Source organism: Penicillium cosmopolitanum (assembly GCF_028827165.1).
Source record: "Penicillium cosmopolitanum strain IBT 29677 chromosome Unknown utg000012l:1.0-3308103.0:1.0-3310761.0, whole genome shotgun sequence".
NCBI classification, from domain to species: Eukaryota; Fungi; Ascomycota; class Eurotiomycetes; order Eurotiales; family Aspergillaceae; genus Penicillium; species Penicillium cosmopolitanum.
In genome coordinates, this window is record NW_026622682.1 from 3,280,876 (window position 1) to 3,300,235 (window position 19,360).

General features: G+C 47.0%; 8 protein-coding genes across 8 annotated transcripts; 6 read left to right on the forward strand and 2 right to left on the reverse strand.

Moving 5' to 3' along the window:
- Window positions 1-1,504: 1,504 nt before the first annotated feature.
- N7509_013989 (uncharacterized protein) lies at window positions 1,505-2,173 on the forward strand (the record flags this gene model as incomplete). The annotated part of the gene is made up of 1 exon (XM_056638626.1): window positions 1,505-2,173. One exon carries the CDS (start codon window positions 1,505-1,507, stop codon window positions 2,171-2,173), a length of 669 nt encoding a protein of 222 aa, XP_056482133.1.
- A 976-nt stretch (window positions 2,174-3,149) lies between these two features.
- Window positions 3,150-3,971, reverse strand: N7509_013990 (uncharacterized protein; the record flags this gene model as incomplete). The annotated part of the gene is made up of 2 exons (XM_056638627.1): window positions 3,150-3,853; window positions 3,959-3,971. The coding sequence occupies 2 exons, from the start codon at window positions 3,969-3,971 to the stop codon at window positions 3,150-3,152; spliced, it is 717 nt and encodes a 238-aa protein (XP_056482134.1).
- Window positions 3,972-5,829: 1,858 nt separating this feature from the next.
- On the forward strand, window positions 5,830-6,144 carry N7509_013991 (uncharacterized protein; the record flags this gene model as incomplete). The annotated part of the gene is made up of 1 exon (XM_056638628.1): window positions 5,830-6,144. One exon carries the CDS (start codon window positions 5,830-5,832, stop codon window positions 6,142-6,144), a length of 315 nt encoding a protein of 104 aa, XP_056482135.1.
- A 1,708-nt stretch (window positions 6,145-7,852) lies between these two features.
- N7509_013992 (uncharacterized protein) lies at window positions 7,853-8,614 on the reverse strand (the record flags this gene model as incomplete). Its single annotated transcript, XM_056638629.1, has 1 exon — window positions 7,853-8,614. One exon carries the CDS (start codon window positions 8,612-8,614, stop codon window positions 7,853-7,855), a length of 762 nt encoding a protein of 253 aa, XP_056482136.1.
- A 971-nt stretch (window positions 8,615-9,585) lies between these two features.
- N7509_013993 (Vegetative incompatibility protein HET-E-1) lies at window positions 9,586-11,139 on the forward strand (the record flags this gene model as incomplete). The annotated part of the gene is made up of 1 exon (XM_056638630.1): window positions 9,586-11,139. The coding sequence occupies one exon, from the start codon at window positions 9,586-9,588 to the stop codon at window positions 11,137-11,139; it is 1,554 nt and encodes a 517-aa protein (XP_056482137.1).
- A 146-nt stretch (window positions 11,140-11,285) lies between these two features.
- N7509_013994 (WD40 repeat domain-containing protein) lies at window positions 11,286-11,609 on the forward strand (the record flags this gene model as incomplete). Its single annotated transcript, XM_056638631.1, has 1 exon — window positions 11,286-11,609. The coding sequence occupies one exon, from the start codon at window positions 11,286-11,288 to the stop codon at window positions 11,607-11,609; it is 324 nt and encodes a 107-aa protein (XP_056482138.1).
- A 60-nt stretch (window positions 11,610-11,669) lies between these two features.
- N7509_013995 (WD40 repeat domain-containing protein) lies at window positions 11,670-12,896 on the forward strand (the record flags this gene model as incomplete). Its single annotated transcript, XM_056638632.1, has 1 exon — window positions 11,670-12,896. The coding sequence occupies one exon, from the start codon at window positions 11,670-11,672 to the stop codon at window positions 12,894-12,896; it is 1,227 nt and encodes a 408-aa protein (XP_056482139.1).
- Window positions 12,897-14,811: 1,915 nt separating this feature from the next.
- Window positions 14,812-16,464, forward strand: N7509_013996 (uncharacterized protein; the record flags this gene model as incomplete). The annotated part of the gene is made up of 3 exons (XM_056638633.1): window positions 14,812-15,105; window positions 15,136-15,912; window positions 15,933-16,464. The coding sequence occupies exons 1-3, from the start codon at window positions 14,837-14,839 to the stop codon at window positions 16,462-16,464; spliced, it is 1,578 nt and encodes a 525-aa protein (XP_056482140.1). The 5' UTR covers window positions 14,812-14,836.
- Between the last annotated feature and the right edge of the window lie 2,896 nt (window positions 16,465-19,360).

The following is a 19,360-nucleotide window of genomic DNA, read 5'->3' on the forward strand; positions in this document are numbered from 1 at the left end:
TGTCGGAGTCGATTATTCTCTAAACGTCTTTATCGCAGTAAGTCACTTAGTATGAATGGGCAGCCTATTCCAGCATTTTACACAAAAAGAAGCAATGTTTTACTTGCATATCGGAGTACCGAGTCTCCAGTAGTTTGACATTTGCTCCAGTAATCCTATTTGGAGGTAGCAAATGATCCCATCCGAGGACGTTCTGCATATACCGTGTATTGGCATTGCGAAAAAAAACCCCAAGTCGAACACGGCTGCCATGTGCAGCTGGCGAGACAGACATCAATAAAGACATCAACCAGCACTGCCCCGTTGGCTAGGATTCTTCCAATTGTCATATTTGCTATTCTAGCAAAACGTACTCGTTGGAAATACTGTTGGAGCCGGTTCTAAGCAGATTTATTTGCAGGAAAATCGTGCATCTACTAAAATGCGCGTTCTTGGATTATTGAAAGGGTTCGTGTTCGGAGACTTTGTCAACGACTGCAATAATGTCTCCGAGCCACGGAGCCAGCTTTAGTCGATCGTTGCACAGCACCACTAAAAGGAATTTCCCTAGTTCAACGCATTTGTCTGAACCATTGACTTCAAATTACGTACAAATCATAACTGTACTGGCATATGTTGAAATTTATTAGTCTGGAGAAGTTCTCTTCATCCTGGCCTTGACAGAACTGAAAACAACATACATTAAAGTGAGCAATTTAGTGCTGCTAAATCGTTTAAAGATCTCGATGGTTGTGAATTTCCGGAAATGAAACTTGAATTACACTAGAGAAAGATCCATCGGCAAGAAATAGTCGAATAGATTTAAGTGCTCAAAGACGCCATACAAGTTGCAAGAGCGAGGTAGCCTTTGGACGGTGCCCCGCTCGCCGCGCCTTTCCGACACAGACTAGACGCTTTGCTTCCAGTTGGAAGCTTTATCGTGAAGCGGGGGACCTTGAAGAGGACCTTTTTTGGCTCGTGGCCTCGGATTGCTGCGCTTTTCATGCCTCAGTTGGATAGCTGATTTGAAGTTGTTACACATGATTAAGCACCAAACCCGTGGTAGCCGATTTGTCACTTCACTCTCATCTTAATCACTTCCGAGAATTTTGCACCTAAACCACTAAATGAAAGTCTCCGTGCTCTGCTTTTACAAGTTTGGGCGTTTCAAAAAAGTCTCCGAACCTGCCACTAGAACAGTCGGTCCCGAGGCTGTCTCAAGGCCAACTTGTGGAAGCTTATAAGTATGGCGTCCATGATTTTGAAAATTCTCCTTTCGCATCTTTCCTTTCGCTCAAAAAGACAAATAATTTCTTCCAAACCTCGTTACCCTCGCTCCAACATGGCGCACCGAAGCTCTAAAATTGACGGCATTTCTAGAACTTTGTGGTTTTGGCCTAGTGGTATTTACCCTCGCCGAGTGGTTTACTATTTGAGGGCCAAGGGCCTGTCAGCCAGTGATCTTATGAACGCATCTATTACTCTCATTCCATGCTTCGTCAATCTCACGTCGCAAGATTTGAGCATGGAGTCGATTTCGGGGCTTGAGAAACGGCCCTCTGGATTTTCATTACCTGTCCTTCGCACCAGATATTCTTCGGGGGAATGCTACATTGCTGAATCTAGTAGCATTCTTGAGTATCTGGAGGATATTTTCCCTGCGTCACGCGGTTTTGCAAACCTGCGGGGAGAAGATTATGTCCAAACAGCCAAGATTCGAGACATTGTACAGCTGGTCAATGAGCTGCTGACTTGGTGCAATGTCCACGTGCGTCACTCTACTGAATTCAGCCTTCTGTGGAGTGGAATGACAAAAGAACAACAAAGTCTCATGGCCTCCGGATACGCGAGACTTCAGATCACAAAACTTTTGGATAGGTTACAGCTTTGGACTGAAGGAAACATTACAAATAGCCTTACAGGAGCGAAACGTCCCAATCTCGCGGATGTGACGGTTGCGGCAGCTAAGACCTCCATGGAAGAAATTTACGGAATTCAAATTTTTGAAGGGTTTCCCAAATTAGATGCCTGGTGGAATCAGTACAGCTCTAGCGAGTGGTTTGTATCGAGGAGCGAGATTGACTTGATTGAGACAGGCAGGCTTCAGATCCTGACACAAGGAGATGGCAATCAAAGCACCGAGAAGAAACCTTCAAGTAGGATGGGTTCATATCGCTATGGTGCACCTCGATGATCGAGATTTGAGAAGCGAGATTGCTGCTGGATTTGGGATGATTGATTCACCACGAAGACATGCAAGGCAGTATCTATAGTTTTTGATCATCCCAGGTAACTCTTTATCTCGAGAATAGACATCGCCAGAACCCATGTCAACCATGACCCAACCCAACCCAACCCAGCCCAAAATGGGTTTTGGGTCTAATTCTTATAACCCATTGATGGGTTTTGGGTTGAGGCCCTTAACCCAAAACCCACATGGGGACCCAGTGGGTCCCCATTTTGGTGTAAACAGGACAAATATGCCAAGCCTTCAAATACTGTATGTATCAGAGCTGTTTTAGGGCCTTATATATAGGTATTTTTAGTTTTTTATTTAATAATATTATTATTCTATATTAAAAATATATATATTACAGGTTAAAAAGGTTAAAAATAGTATATTAAAAAATAAAATAAATTACAGAGTTGTATAGTAAAGATAGTGGTATACCCTACTAGATTATATATATATCTTTATACAAAGTCTTACTTTCTTAATAACTTTTTTAATACTTAATATTTAGATCCTAAATTTTAAATATAGAATAATTAATATTAGACAAAGCTATATATAAAATATTAAGTTCTAAATCCTTCTAGAAAAAAAAGATATAGAACTGGTATTCGAATACAGTACATAAAAATTATGAAAAATTATGAAAAATTATGCTAAAATGGGTCCAAATGGGTCGAAATGGGTTACCCATTTATAACCCACTGGGTTTTGGGTTGGGTTGGGTTCTAGCTACTATAACCCAAAACCCAGTGGGTTGGGTTTTGGGTCGGCATGTTCAACCCAAAATGGGTTATGGCGATGTCTACTCACATCCCAGCTATCGATATTCTGGAGTTCCTGGACGACGAGAGCCACCTAGAGAAATATTCCTTCGGCTTTCTTCTGGAGGGTCTGCTGAACATATTCTAGTAAGGTATCATCGTCCTGTAGAGATTTAAGCTCTGCTATTCTGTTGGAAATATAAGCTCCAATAGCCACCGATACAAGATCTGCATTTCTCCTGTAATTCTAGGCTCAGTACTGATTGCGAGTTTACGAGCCTTGTGCGTTGCTCAACATAGTTCCGGCTCAAAATGATCCATTTAACATGCGGCAATTTATTTGTCTTATGGAGAATGAATTGTAATAGTTTGCCTTCGTCCTGCATGCATTCGTCGAGAGCATCGACCACAATATAGATCTTGTCTGCGCTCGCGCTCTGTAAGATATCTGAGAACATATTGCACAGGGCAACCCATACCTCCGCATCCCTAAATCGCAGCTCCCCGGTGTCCTTAAATCTTTTTTGTATAGAGGAGAGTAACACTGGCTGCGTGTCCACAAGCATGTAGATCAAACTGCGCAGGACAGCATGAGCGTTACTCAGCTTGGGGATGGTGGCTTGGCAGAAAAAGAACGATAGGAGGGTTTTGGCTTGAGGATCTGCCAGCTTTGAGGTCGGGTAAAGCTCGTCGATGATGCCACAGAGTAGCATCGTCTTGCCTTTGCCGGGGTTACCCTTGATCCAAAGGACCTGGCTGTCGTTGCTATCGCGCCAACATTGGAACTGAGGATGGCGGAGGATCCAGACATAGGATTCCTTGAGAGCGGCTCCCCTTGTCTGGCGGATAGTCAACTTGGTGTCACGCGGATCTGTCACTGCTAGGTAGTCGAGGCAGCGGTTCGTGCTTTGTCTATCGTAGTCTTGGGCTGGCGTACGTTAGATTTGGGACTTCCGAGGGACCGGTTTGGATTCAGACGTACCTCCAACATACATGTTGAACGTCCTTGGATGATAAAATGTCAGTACTGTCTCTCGACGTCATTTAATCATCAATTCGTTCTTACGAATTTTTAAAACTCCCTTGAGCTTGGACATTTCCCCGATAGTTATCTACCCGTTGACTCTCCATTCTGGAGACCGAGTCAAACAATGATCAATCGGCCTGCCCTACGACAAGATTAGCGTTTCCAGCAAAATTTCGGGAGGAGAAACGTGCATTTGATTAAAAGGCGGGGTTATCAAGCTGAAAGCGATGCAGATATTGGCCTGTTGCCTCGAAGTCGCTCACTGCTACCGCCCGCCCCTACCTTTGAGTCATCGGATGGGAAAGAGTAGACGCTTATGCAGCGTGATGGACCGCAACGCATCGCATCTCGCACTGCCATGTTATTTCCCCGCTGTTGCAGATCACTCGTTCTTATAGGGCAGCTCTCTGAGTGGAGGTGACAATGCCCCATTCTCCGACGAGCGCGTCGCATGGACCGCCTTCCAGCCGCAAGTAATGCATCACTCCTGCACTGCCGGCGCTCCGGCTTCTACTGGGGCACACATAGCTGGACCTCTTCAAATGCGGGACTTTGTTGAGTTTGACTTTTTTTCTCGCCCACAGGAACTCCGCGGGTTTGCGCCTTCATGTCCCTGCGCGTGGGGTTTTGACCCGTCCTGGGTTGCCCAAAATATTCAAAAATGATGTTAATCTAATCGCGGACAAAGCTGACAGTCACCTGTTTTTTTTTTTCATGGTCTTTCATAGAACATGAATTGAGGCCGTATCTTGGGCATCTGTAGGGTAACCTCAAATTTCTCATTACCTGGGAGCTTGTATCTTCCCTACTCGCCGTAGTGCAATGGCCTTCAACACCGGGCGCTGTAATTCAAACCAACCTTACTAGGCCTAGCCCAGAGCTAGCCTCTTCAAGATTAGCCCTACCAACAAAGTGCCTTAAGTGATCCCACATCCAGGGCGAAACGAAAAAGTTTCTGTTCCTCGGGGGATCGCGTAGACCCTGAACTCCACGTGACCACTGACTCACACCAGCGCAGAATGCGGGGTTCCACCAAAATCAACCGTTCAATTTAAGCTGGTGAAAACTGCCAAACGCTGGAAGATTGCACGTTCTATACTGTAGTTCAAATATGGTTGATGGTCAAAACCTGAGCTCTTTTCCATCAACACCATCGCCCTATCAATTTAACACAACATTGTTCACCTTTGCTCAACTGACAGCATTCAAATGCAAGAGTCTTGGAGTTCAACGGTCAAAACATGCGCTATCTGACTATGTATACTGTAATCTTTGTCGATAAGACTACAGCATTGAATTCAATAGTCATATACATTTGTTTTGATAATAATTGTATACCCAGAGACTATGCTCAAATCGCAGGATTCAAGTCCTCTCTTGCTGTTTAACGGTCAAAAACAGGGGGGTTGGGCTATTAATCAGTGTAGACTCACCGTTGCCAAAAGTTCTGCAAAGTTCAGGCATGAATGTTAAACCCGTAGCAATTACTTGATGCTGGTGAAAACACCAACAGTCATCACGTCTATGGGCCGACATTTCAGCTTATTTAAGACATCGTTGACACCGCGGCGAAGCTTCGCATACAGAGCCAATGAGGGGTATCCTCAGGATTGTAGTGAAATAGTTGGGTCTGGCTGGTGAAATTTGATTTCAAAGAACCTCAAATTCAAATACAACCAATTGAGCATATATAATGTGTTTTGGAATGTACAACGTGCTATTCACGTACAAGATTCTACAGTGTTCATACTCATTCACAATTCACGGCCTGGTTTCCTTTTCAAGTAGGATATGCCAGTCAGGAAATGGACTAAAAAAGGACCACAATGTCTCCAGCCCATCAACGTCTTGTGCGTACATCGGACGCAATTCGGTCGAGATCGACCGGGATCCCCGCGTCCACCCTGTGGCGGCGGGCCAATGACAAGCCTTCTGTCGCCGACAAAGCTGCCAATCAGCAGTATCTCACCCCGCAAGAGGAGCAAGCCCTCGTTGAATATATATTGCGGCTGGCAGACAGCGGCTATCCTCTTCCAGTTAAGTTTCTAAGATCGCTCGCCCTGATCATCGTGCGCCAGCGGTCTTCGATTTTCCAGATTACAGACCCCAGCCTCAAGGTCCGACCTCCGGGAAAGAATTAGCCGCAGGGCTTCTATCGACGACATCCACAGTTAAAAGCGCGACGGCTGCGAGCGATCGATTAGAAGCGAGATAACCGGCAGATTAAAGACAAAGTCCGACACTGGTTTGCTATCATCGGCCGAGAGCTAGCCGATCCAGCCATTCTCCCGGAGAATATGTATAATATAGACAAGACATAAGTTCTACTCAGCGTTCTTAACTCCCTTAAGGTGCTCGTTAGCAAAGAAGATTTGAGAAAACACAGAGGGACCACGATAAAGAGGACGCTAGTCACAGTAATTAAATACATCTCAGCCGATGGTCGATTCCTGTATCCTCTCATTATCTGGCCGGCCATTACGTACCGCAGTTCGTAGACCACTTATGCTACCCCCGGGTAGCATTATGCCTGCTCTAAAACAGGCTATACAAACACAGAAATCAGTCTGTACTGGGTAGAACATATATTCGATCCGCAGACTCAAGACCGAGCGGGCAATCGGCCACGACTCTTGATCTGCGACGGCTTCGGCACCTATAAGTCTTTAGAGGTTATGAAATTCTGCTTTACTAACTGTATCATCCTATATCGTCTCCCTTCTTATACGTCTTATAAACTGCAGCCGTACGATGTAGGTGTCTTTAGTCCTCTGAAAACAGCGTACCAGGCATAGGTTAAACAGGCCTGTCAGGCTAGGGCAAGTAATATCGGTAAGTCACACTTTACCTATCTTTATAATCGCGCCCAAAAAGAGGCATTCACACCCCGCAATATACGATCTGCCTGGTCGAGAAGCGGCCTCTTTCCTTTCGATCAGTCTCGCGTCCTCCGAAACTTCCCAGTGCCCTAGGCTGAGGTACAGACCGCAGTCCCTGTGGACTATAGGACCGTACCCTCTAATCTCTGTCGTACTCCAAACACCTCTCATCACTTTTCCTTGCTTCGGAGGGAGGTCGAGCAAGATATCCAGAGTCTAGAAAATATATGCAAACGTTGTCTTTAGACATTGAGCCGCGCGGCCGAAAAAGTCTTTGTGGAGCGCGCCTTGTTGCTAGAGGAGAACCGGATTCTATTTAAGCAGAATAATGAAAAGACTTCTCGACAATCCAGGGGCCAAACAGTCATAGGTCATGCCGAAGTAATGAGCTACAAAGATATTATTGTGGCGCAAAAGAAACGTGACATAGAGGTAGCGAAACAAGGCTCTACCCAGAAAAAAAGAGGTCAAAAGCCAAGAATAAACAGCTTTCGAAATCGGAGGAAAAGCGCAAGGCTGAGCAGGAGGTTCAAGCATAGGATATGAATGACTATTGTTCGGTCTTAGATTTACAGACTCATTTGACAGTTTAGAATAATCTTAGACTATTCCGTATCTCCAACAATTTACCGCGCAGAAGTACCTCGGTACTATAAATAGCCGGCGACTTGAATTTATATATTTCTCCATCCTCTCAGCACACCACCTCCTAGTGACGGTACAAATGTAAGTATACTAGCTGTATTAATTAAAGAAAGAGCGTAATTCGCAGGCGTGAACTCCGATTTGTCTTCAATATTTTTGAAACCTTTAACCTGTTTCGAACTGCAGCCAGCTGATCAACGTAGCGTTATCTTCTTTTGCTTACATCAGATCCGACCGTTATTTCATAGTAACCTTGCTGATCCTGCCCTATTTTCTGGACAGTAGAGTCCGTGGTGTTGAAGGTCATGTTTTTATTCTGCTTAAATCAACAACAGGATGAGAGATCGAAGAAAGGAGAATAAGATCGAGCTCCACTTACACTTTGCTCCAGTATGTTCTTAGCAGCCGTGTTAATAACTGGATCCCGCTCCGATGCAGAGCGTAATTCCTTTATGACTTTGAGAAGCTTATCCATTTCCTCCTCACCTGCCTCTTCTTCATCGCTCACAGAAGGAGTGTAAATTTGGTATAGTGCGTCAATGTGATCATTGATGTCCTTGACTAGCTTCTCGAGATGCTTCTCGTCGTAGATAGCAAATTTGAAGAGTCGAGGAACTGACATCTTGTTTCTACGCTCGTGGACAATCTTTTGCATTGTCTCATGGAGGTAACAGTGCATAGCGCTCCACTTGAAGCCATCCTGGCCGAACGGCTTTATTTCGTTCGCCTTCACTTCAGGGTCATCCTCGGACTTTCCTTTGCGTTCGTTGTTACAGATTTTCTTAGACTCTTCGAAAAGAGTCACCAAGATCCGAAATGTCCGTATAGCCTGATTCTCCTGCTCCTCGTCGAGCTGGAATGAGCCCGAGCTTTTCAGCGATTCCTCGTCCTCGATATCTGAGCCTGTGAGACCGACAGCCTGGCCCCAGCGCGTTAGTCTTAGTTGCGCACTGCTAAGCTTCACGATCAGGGACTGTAGTTGCGGGGCCGCCTTTCTGGCAACGTAGATATAGTCAAACCAGGTAATGGTCGTGGTAAAAAGACCTGCAAGCCCAGATGCCACACTAATTACTTCCGCGCCCGTCATCTCAGTAAGGGTGCGCGTGGCTCTGTGTGAAGTTATAGATTGGTTGATGATGATAGGCTTGGCGGAGCTCGAGATGGGTTATTATGCGTAGTTCTTGGGGCAATGTGGTCATTTTTGTATCAGAGAGACCGACTTGGAGTAGGTAAGTTACATGGCCTCTTTAAATACTAGATGGTTGGGCGCTGCGGTCGCCGGAGTGCTGGAGCTTGCGGCTGGAAACGGTCCGTGCTCTGCTCGCCAGAGAAAGGGTCAATCTTACGTCGATACTGTAGGCTGCCCCACTGGAACGAATGATTTGCAACCGCGGGAACGCGACGTGGCAAATACGATGCAGCTCGGAGCAATCCGTCACATAGGAGGAGCGCTGTTCTCCACACGATTGCCCGAAGGAAGGGGCGGGCGGCAGTGAATTGTGCGCCACGTGCAGGCAACTATCCGATTTCCGCATGGCGTGCCGCTAGAGCAGCAGCTACCGCGGAGCCAGAAGACAGATGCCATACCTGTTCAAACCCCATGCAAGATTTTGATGGGTCCAGCCCTGCTAGCTGCAGTGGGTTCAGCTTGATGACCTGGCTCTTCAATCATGTGCAAAGCGGATGCTTTTCTGATTGATCTTGTAACGACGGCTCAAATTCTGTCACCTATCGAATTTCTCTGCTTGTAGTGGCGTACTGCAGAGCGACTGCTAGATACGCTCAACTCACTATACAGCGGACTTAGCCAGAGTTAGATGACTGGTCATCTCCATGAGGAGACAACAGTGGGATAACAATGGGGGCACTGTCCAGGCTCAGGGGAATTTTCAACACGCGTAAGCCCAGATCAACGATAATATGACTTGAGATCCCATGCTAACAGGGTACCAATCCAGCACCTTCCATATGCATGTTGATCGTAAGTCTAAACATCAAGTTTTCCCCTCGACGATGCCCAGTCTAACATAAAGCTCGCAACACCAAGACAGACAAAGCATGGATCGCTGCCTCGAATACTTCGCAGTAACTAATCCGCGCGACGTCAAGACGAACATCTACCAGACAAGGGGGGCGGCACTCAAAGAGTCCTACGACTGGATTCTGTGTCATCCGCAGTTCCAGTGTTGGCGCGAGAACAACGACAGCCAGGTCCTCTGGGTTAAGGGAGACCCTGGCAAAGGCAAGACCATGCTACTCTGTGGCATCATCGACGAGCTTCGATCTACTACGAAGCTGGAAGATCCCCAAGCCAAGACCCTCCTATCGTTCTTTTTCTGCCAAGCCACCGATCCCAAGCTGAGTAACGCTCATGCTGTCCTGCGTGGTTTGATTTATATGCTCGTGAAGCAGCAGCCACTATTCCTCTCACACGTGCAGGAGAGATTCAGGGACACTGGAGAACCACTATTTAGCGATGGGGATGCGTGGGCTGCACTATGCAATATGTTAATGGATATCCTACGTGATCCTAGCCTGGATATGATGTACATTGTGGTTGATGCCCTGGACGAAAGCGTGGAGGACCGAGATAAACTCTTACGGCTTATTTTACTAGAGATAAGGGGATTACCGCACGTCAAATGGATTATATCCAGCCGGAACCACGTTGATCAGCGCAAAAGGCTTGATGACTCGCAGTCAATACTGAGCCTGGAATTACAGGAAAACGCAGAATCCGTGTCTCTGGCTATCAGAGCTTACATCTCGAACAGGATAGCGGAACTTGAGTCTCTGGAGGATGATGATACTTTGCTAGAATATGTTCAGCAGACCCTCGAGAAGAAAGCCGAAGGAACGTTTCTCTGGGTGGCGCTCGTGGTCCAGGAACTCCAGGGTGTTGATAGCTGGGATGTGAAACAGGTGGTGGATGATGTACCGACAGGGTTGGATGATATGTATGCGCGAATGATAGACCAGATCGAACAAGAAGCGCCCCGAACCCGAAAGTTCTGTCAGCTTCTCCTCTCAGCTGCCACCCTGGCTTATCGGCCACTTCAGCTATTGGAGTTAGGGGTAGTTTCGGGACTCCCAGACGAGATCGCCGGAAAGGCCAAGAACCTAGTGACAATAATCAAGAGGAGCGGCTCGTTTCTCACAGTCCGCGACGAAAGCATTTACTTCGTGCATCAGTCTGCTAAGGACTACCTGATGGGAAAGGGCGGACAGAGCATCTTCTCGTCTAACCCTGCGGTTGCCCATTACCGAATGTTCACACAGTCCCTCCAGTTGATGAGGAAGATGTTGCGCCGGGATATATACGGGCTGCGCGCCTTAGCCACTCACATTACACAGGTGCAGCCCCCCGACTCCGATCTGCTCGCAGGTACCCGGTACTCATATCTTTACTGGGTCGACCATCTACGAGAAAGCAGATCATATGAAGATCTCCAGGATAGTGGTATCGTCGACATATTTCTTCGATCGCAATGTCTCTACTGGCTGGAGGCACTAAGCCTCCTGCGAAGCATGACGGATGGAATCATGTCGATAAAGAGACTGAGGGATCTCGTATCGGTATGTGTTCATTTTCAGGGATTGAAACTGCTCTAATACCGTTATAGGAACAATCGGCAGCAGCCAAACTGAGCAGCCTCGTCCAAGATGCATATCGGTTCAGTCTATATCACCGAGGTGCGATTGAGAATAGCCCCCTTCAGGCGTACGGATGTAGACTTGTATTCAGTCCAACGCGGAGTATGATCAAGCAGCTGTTCCAGCACGAGCAGCCCAAAGATGTCAGGATGATGCCGCCAATGGGAGATGACTGGGATGCGCACACCGGCGCCTGCCTGCAGACGCTGGAGGGCCATGACGGTTATGTATGCTCAGTGGTATTCTCCCACGACAGCAGCCACGTCGCGTCCGGGTCTTTGGACAAGACGATTAAGATCTGGGATGCGCATACCGGCGCCTGCTTACAGACGCTGGAGGGTCATGATGACAGGGTCACCTCAGTGGTGTTCTCTCCTGACAGCAGCCGCGTTACGTCCGGGTCGTATGACAAGACGATCAAGATCTAGGATGCGTACACTGGCGTCTGCCTGCAGACGCTAAAGGGCCATAACGATTATGTCAACTCGATGGGGTTCTCTCCTGACAGCAGCCGTGTCGCGTCCGGGTCGTATGACCAGACGATCAAAATTTGGGATGCACATACCGGCGCCTGCCTGCAGACGCTGAAGGGCCATGATCGCTCAGTCACAGCAGTGGTGTTCTCTCCTAACAGCAGCCGCGTCGTGTCCGGGTCGTACGATAAGACAATCAAGATCTGGAATACACGCACCGGGGCCTGCCTGCAGACGTTGGAGGGCCATGAAAATTATGTCAACTCAGTGATGTTCTCCTACGACAGCAAACGAGTCGCGTCCGGGTCTTTGGACAAGACGATCAAGATCTGGGATGCGCAGACCGGTGATTACCTGCAGACGCTGGAGGGCCATAACGATTATGTCAACTCAGTGGTTTTCTCTCCCGACAGCAGCCGCATCGCGTCTGGGTCGTGCGACCAGACGGTTAAGATCTGGGTTGCGCATACTGGCGCCTGCCTGCAGACGCTGGAGGGTCATGAAGACAGGGTCACCTCGGTAGTATTCTCTCCTGACGGCAGCCGTGTCGCGTCCGGGTCGTACGACCAGACGATCAAGATTTGGGATGCGCACACTGACGCCTGCCTGCAGACGCTGGAGAGTCATGATGACAGGGTCACCTCAGTGGTGTTCTCTCCTGACGGCAGCCGTGTCGCGTCCGGGTCGTACGACCAGACGATCAAGATCTGGGATGCGCACACTGACGCCTGCCTGCAGACGCTAGAGGGCCATGATCGCACAGTCACCGCAGTGGTGTTCTCTCCCGACAGCAGCCGCATCGCGTCCGGGTCGGAGGATAAGACGATCAAGATCTGGAATATGCACACCGGGGCCTGCCTGCAGACGCTAGAGGGCCATGACGATTATATAACCTCACTAGTGTTCTCTCCCGACAGCAGCCGCGTCGCGTCCGGGTCGGAGGATAAGACGATCAAGATTTGGGATACGCAGACCGGTGCTTACCTGCAGACGCTGGAGGGTCATAAAAGCTGGATCAGATCAGTGGTGTTCTCCCACGACAGTAGCCGTATTGCGTCCGGGTCGCACGACCAGGTGATTAGGATTTGGGATATGTATACTGGCGCCTGCCTACAGACGCTGAAGGGCCATGGCAGCAGTGTATATCCAGTGGTGTTCTCTCCCGACAGCAACCGCGTCGCGTCCGGGTCATACGGCATGACGATCAAGATCTGGAATACACAGACCGGCGCCTGCCTCTAGACCCTCAGCATTGGCTCTCCTGTTAGCAATATTTCTTTCGACGCTACCGGCTCTTCCCTTCACACTGACATTGGAATTGTCGCGCTCCGCGACTCGCCAATACCTACCCCAACCACTTCGACAGATGTTGTTGCTTCAGAACCCCAGGCACTCAGCGCAAGCCTACTGTCGCAAAAACCTGAATATCAATTTTACGGTATCAGTTCCGATAAGTTCTGGATCACACGGCGTTCACAGAACTGGCTCTGGCTGCCCCCCACATATCGCCCAACCTGTTCTGCTGCAGGACAGTCTGGATTAGCCGTGGTGCTTGGCTGCCAGTCGGGACGTGTCTTGATCTTCGGATTCGTGCCTGAGAATTCTAAGTGAGCGCTTTCCGGTCGCTGGCCAACAAGACCGCAAGGGACGGACAATCTCACGCAGGGCTTCTCTTACCACGCAGAATTATTTCTCGCAGACGGCCGTGGTAATCACCTGATCGTCGGCCTGAGCCTAGCGAGGTACCTTCCCGTAATAGTTACAGACGGGCTGTGGGGCGACTTCTATATTAAGCGGCAGCTGTATATTTCATACACGACTTTACACCATTGTTATTTTCCCGTGTATTCAACTGCTAAAAAGTTGCCATTTTTGTACCTCTTTAAAGGTAAGAATTTCGCTCAGATCAAAATTCCGATAGCCCAAATTATCGTGGTATCATATAAAGATAACGACCGCGATCAGAAAGGCATTATCACGCAAGACTATCCTTGGTCCACGCCTCTGGCGTCTTGATGGGTGATCTTGGCGTCCCAGTAGTCAACGGCAGGTTTCCTAGCTGTATATGACATCTTGTACTTCAGTATTGGGACGTAGTATTTTCTTTGTTTTTCAATATCACTGATGACAATTGTCATCTAATTGAGGTATTCCCTATTCTCGAATAACAATTAACTTGTGGTCAGAGAATAAAGATGCTCGACTCTGTAGGTACCTCGCGGCTGTTTCATCACATAGGGCATTTCATTTCACCGGGATGCGGGTTAATAGTTTCGCACCCCCCAGGTTTGGTTTCCTCCAGGAACTACTTCAGACTAGTCCGGCAATCCCCGAGTCCGGATTAAATCGGAGCTTGAGCGTCCAAAGTGGATCTGCGTTCAAGTACTATTAATAAAAGCAGCAACTAGAACCTCGTAGCCCTGCTTAACAGAAAAGAATCGATGCTTAGAGAAATAGTTGAATCATGAATTCGATCGTAGCTCTGATAAATAATTTTTTGCTAGCCGCCTATTTTGCTGCATGTTTGTAGGCTACCATACATAACCCCAGGAGTGGAGATGTGAGTGTGAATGAAGGTGTTGCCAGTTGGCGTTCTCTCGGGGCGGTCAGGATTGCAGTTCTCCAGTTCTGTTCCTCTTCTGAAGTGTTACACAAATTAGTCCAATAAAAGCCTGTATTGCAATATCCGGAATTCTTCTTTCCAACATGGAAAGTTATACCAGGAGGAACCTTTTCTTCCCCAAGCCACGGCCCGTACGGTTATTGATCGCTCTATAGTCTCAGACTGGAGCGTGCCCTCTGGACAGATGGAGCGTGGACGGAAAGATGGGGTACATCGGGCCAATCATGTGGCTCGTTGATAAGAAAACGAAATAGATCATGATAGGTTGAAGATGTGTGAGAATGCGCCATCGATTGGTCGGTGAATTGTGCCGTTTCAAATGCAAAAGGACATGTAACCTTCCAAGGTTGGAAAGTAATATTATGTAAAATTCTAGAGAACTTCTGTCTAAGCTTTCTCAATCTACGCCTCGGATATTGCGTGTTAGATCCCTCACCTGATGCACCATGTTGGCTCTTTAATTGCCTCTTCGTTTGCTTTGTTTCCCATTTTCCTCTTTGTACCTGCTATCTCAGCAGTTGAGAAGAGACTGTTGGTACATTCCAACCACTTCACACTTATGTCTTTCATCGACGGGGCTACTACCCACCCAGTCCCTATTTTATCTTCACTTGAGCAGCAAAAACAGCCGGACAAAGAACATGTGACTGCGGCAGAAAGCGAGAATGAGAGGACCGCCGAAATTCCATTGGAATATGCCATCAGAGAAGGCGATTCAGATGTTGTCCTCGTGGATTTCGAGGAGAACGACCCAGAGAACCCCTTGAACTGGTCGTCAACGCATAAATGGCTGATTGTGTTTGTTGTCTCATGGATGGGTTTCGTCAGGTAGGCATCTTTTCTTTTTTTATCTCGCAGGTCTGTATACCCTCCTTCATCGACTGACCGAATTAGCGTCTTTTCGACAATGACGATTGTGCCCACGACGCCGCAGATCTTACAAGAGTTTAATTCGCATAGCAAGGTCGACCAGACCTTGCTCGTCACGATTTGGGAGCTTGGAGAAGGAATTGGTCCGTTTTTCATTGCACCGCTCTCCGAAAGATTCGGTCGACTTCCTGTCTTCCATATCGGAAATTTCCTCGCGCTCCTTTGCTTGATCGCCAGCGCCCTGAGCGTAAACATTCCCATGTTGATTGCGTTCCGATTCCTAACGGGTTGCTTCCTGTCGATTCTCACTCTCGGACCCGCCATCGTCGGGGATCTGTTCCAAATGGAACGAACCGGCCAGGCAATGGCATTGGTTATGGGGACGCAAATGATAGCTGATTTTATCTCACCTATCGCCGGATCGTATATCGCACAGAGCCTGGGTTGGCGATGGTCGATTTGGCTGGCAGCTATCATACTTGGATTCTTCAGCTTTCTATTGCTGACTGTGCTCCGGGAAACATACACGGTGGTGATTCTGAGGCGAAAGGCAGAGAGGTTGCAAGAGGAGCGTGCGGATGAGAAGAAGTATCATTCGAAACACCAAGCCCTTGTCGATGAATCCACCATGCTCGAAAGCGCCATAAAACCAATGCAGATACTGGCACAGTCCCCCATCCTCATTCTGACCACAAGCTACATGGCCATAACATACGCATTGGTCTCATTGATTCTTGCCACGCTCACGGAAAACATGGAAACGACGTACCCAAAGTGTTCTCTAGCGGCTCAGTTGGCTTGACTTTTTTGAGTCTCGCGATCGGCAACACCGTCGCTTTGATCTTCTACAGTGTCACTTCCGACCGCTACATGACCCACCAGCGAGAGACGAAGGGCGACGCATTCAAACAGGAATCCCGACTGATTCATCTAATTTTTGCAGCAATAATTCTTCCTGTCGGCTTCCTGGTCTACGGATGGACATTACATTTCCATGTTCAATACATCGTGCCGCTCATCGGGACGTGCGCTGCAGGATTCAGCATGACGCTTTCTGCCATACCGGCTGAGACATATGTGGTGGATGTTTATGAAATTCATGGTGCATCCGCTATAGCTGGTGGTGTCATCTTCCGAGCGATTGCTGGCGCTTTTCTGCCATTGATAGGCCCGGCTTTATATGATAGTATTGGACAGGGCTGGGGTAACACCGTTCTAGCTTTGATCGCAGCCGCTTTTATTCCTCCCTTGGGCTTACTGATGAGGTACGGAGACTGGTTCCATAGTAAAGAACGGCTTGGAAAGTCTAGGCGATAGGTTTAAATGTTGGTTTCAGGGTTGTGATCCATAGTACATATGTAAAAGTTTGAATGGTATATTCATTATACACCGCTACAATGCACGTGCACTTGTGTGGTCAAGGCGTTTGAGAACTACATTCAGTCAAAGTAAACAAACACTCTAGCTTCAATACTCTCCCGCAATTGTGTCTCATTAGTATTGCGAGCGTCGTAAAACGCCGTATGGGGAACCCCTGATTCAATAAATTTTAGTGTCAAAATTCGGGGAAATGAATTCTCTAGGCGATAGGGTAGAATTTATCATACCTGCTCGGTTCTCCTCTTGGGAATCTGCCTGTACGAAGGCGATTATCTCGTCGGCCTGTAGGCCATGCCAATAGTACCATTTGTGACTATCGTCAAAGTATATGCGAGTATTTTCGTTTATGTAGTTACTAGTAACAATGTCCATTGCAGTGGCCTGGGATTCATAGTCCACGGTACTGCGGTCGCAAACCGTCAGAGGAAAGTCGTATACTGGTCCTAAACATAGTCGGGCCCGTAAGGGGGGGGGGTTATCCGCATTAACAAGTCTTGGCAAGGGGGGGGGTTACGGCATTTAAGGTTTGAACTCGTAACCCCCCCCTAAGTACCTTAAATCTTAGTATTTTCCGATCGGGTCTTGAAGATCTTTTAATAAAATAGTTGAAATTATCTGTCTATTAAAAAATATTAGTAGATTTTAGGCTAGAAGGGGCTAACCCTAAGGGGGGTAGTTTGTATAGGGGATTTTTTGATGGGGATGCCAAGGCCTGGCCCTGCGGGTATACTATACCCTTTTCGGCCACTCCCCTCAGCCCTTAGGGTTTCGCCTTAGCAATCTGGCACTCTAGGGTTTATAGGGTCTAGAGTAAGATAGCTTATAACTAGATAAGTAGGTAAGCTATTCAAATAGGGCTTTTTGTATTAGCTCGATAGGAGATCTAGCTATAGGCCTATTCTATAGAGATTATATAAGCAATCTCTATATAGACAGTATAAACCTAAGTAGGTTCTTTAGAACGTTCTATAAGATAACTAATTAATTTTACTCTAGTATAGTAGTGGTAGTCTTGGTTAATTAACCAGTTTATAGGCTAGTTAATTGACCAGTTGATAGGCTAGATAGTAGGCCAGAATATATACTAGAAGGTAGGTAAGCAGCCAGATTATAATAGTTACTTAGTTGTCAGGCTAGAGCTAGAGACCTGTGACTAGACAAAGGTTTTGGATAGTAGAGATCAGATTAGACAGTTGATATACAGACTGATTCTTAAAGCTATCAAGAATTCTGAATAATTATAGGATCTTAAATACACTAGGGTTTGAGTAGATCTTGATATACAGGTAGCTCGAAGGGGATTCGAGTGCAGATTGATATCGAACGTCTAGGGTACTGTATACTTCAAAATCCTATAATATAGTACCTAAGGTAGGCTACCTAGTATAAAGAGCTGTAGCAATAACTGTTTAATTAGGGCTAGGCCTGTATACTGTTTACAATAATCTTAGAGAAGAAGAGTTATTTATATCTGTCTATCTTGGTTTCCTGCAGGAAAAAGGTTATATACTATCACGTAATATTAACTGGGCCCTGGCCCGTTATACCTAGGGGGTCTACCTAGATCGATACACTATCTAGGTAATATAGTATCTTAGCTTATATAATTCAGTAGTAGGCTAGGTAGTAGGTTAGAAGGTAGGATAGCTAGTTAATAGGCTAGTTGATAGGCCAGTTGATAGGCCAGTTAATAGGCCATAAGGTAGGTAAGCAGCTAGGTAGGCAGATAGATACGCTAGTATTAGGCTATAATCTACTACTAGGCTACTACTAGGCTACTACTAAGCTACTACTAAGCTATTACTACCAGGCTAATACTACTACACTACTATATATTATTAAGAACAGATCAGGCTAATTAACTGCACCTAAATTAATCTACTACCTACTACATAAATCTATCTACTCACTATAGCCATAGAGATCTCCGTAGCTACTAGCAAAGCAGTAGAAGACCCAGGCTGCACCTACCATCTCAGTATCTAATTTCCAAAGAGGCTCTTGGAAGGTATCTGGCTGCCATGTTTTAGGTATCCAATCTGTACCAAAATAAGGCTTGCCTAAGCTTGGCCGCTTAGTAAACGATAGATGGCAGGCAGTCTAAAAGGATAGGAGTAACCTAGGGGCCAGGCATGATTTACCCTCATTGGTAAGCAGAGGGCCCTTACAGAGCCTAGTAGGTAGATAGTACCTGAAGCAGCAACTATCTACCTGAGGATTCAGGCTATCATCTAGCTGCTGGATCTACTGTTGAATATCAGGCCTTTGGTAAACAGGACAGGTAGTTAGTAGATGCCTAAGGTCTGGCTTGGACCCTCGAGGCTCCCTTCCTATATAATAGATTAGTATAATCGATAGATAGATAGACAGATAGATAGATAGATAGATAGGTAGTAGGGTAGTAGGGTAGTAGGCTTACCTAGCCACGCGATGAAGCAGACCAGACACTGCTTGTTTATCCAGAAATGAATAGCCCTTGGTAGTAGCTCACCACCCTTCCAATTCTGCTGATGGGTCTGATATACCCTATCTACTACTGCTGATTGGGTAGCTAGACGGTCAGCGCAGAGATCACACTGTGCCCAGGCAGGGTCGTATGATTCTAGGGCTTCTGAATCAAAAACCCTAGAGATTACCCGCAGCGGCAGATCTGTTCTAGTAGATAGCTTTGGAAGTAGGCCTTTTCTGCTGTCTGAGGCACTGAGCTAGCCTGAGGCTGCTGTAGCTGGTAAGATTGTACTAGGCAGTAGGACCACGCTAGACTATCAGGTGATCTACCAGCTCTACCAGATTCCTGTATAAAATTAGTCATCTTATAGGCACCAGGTAGGAA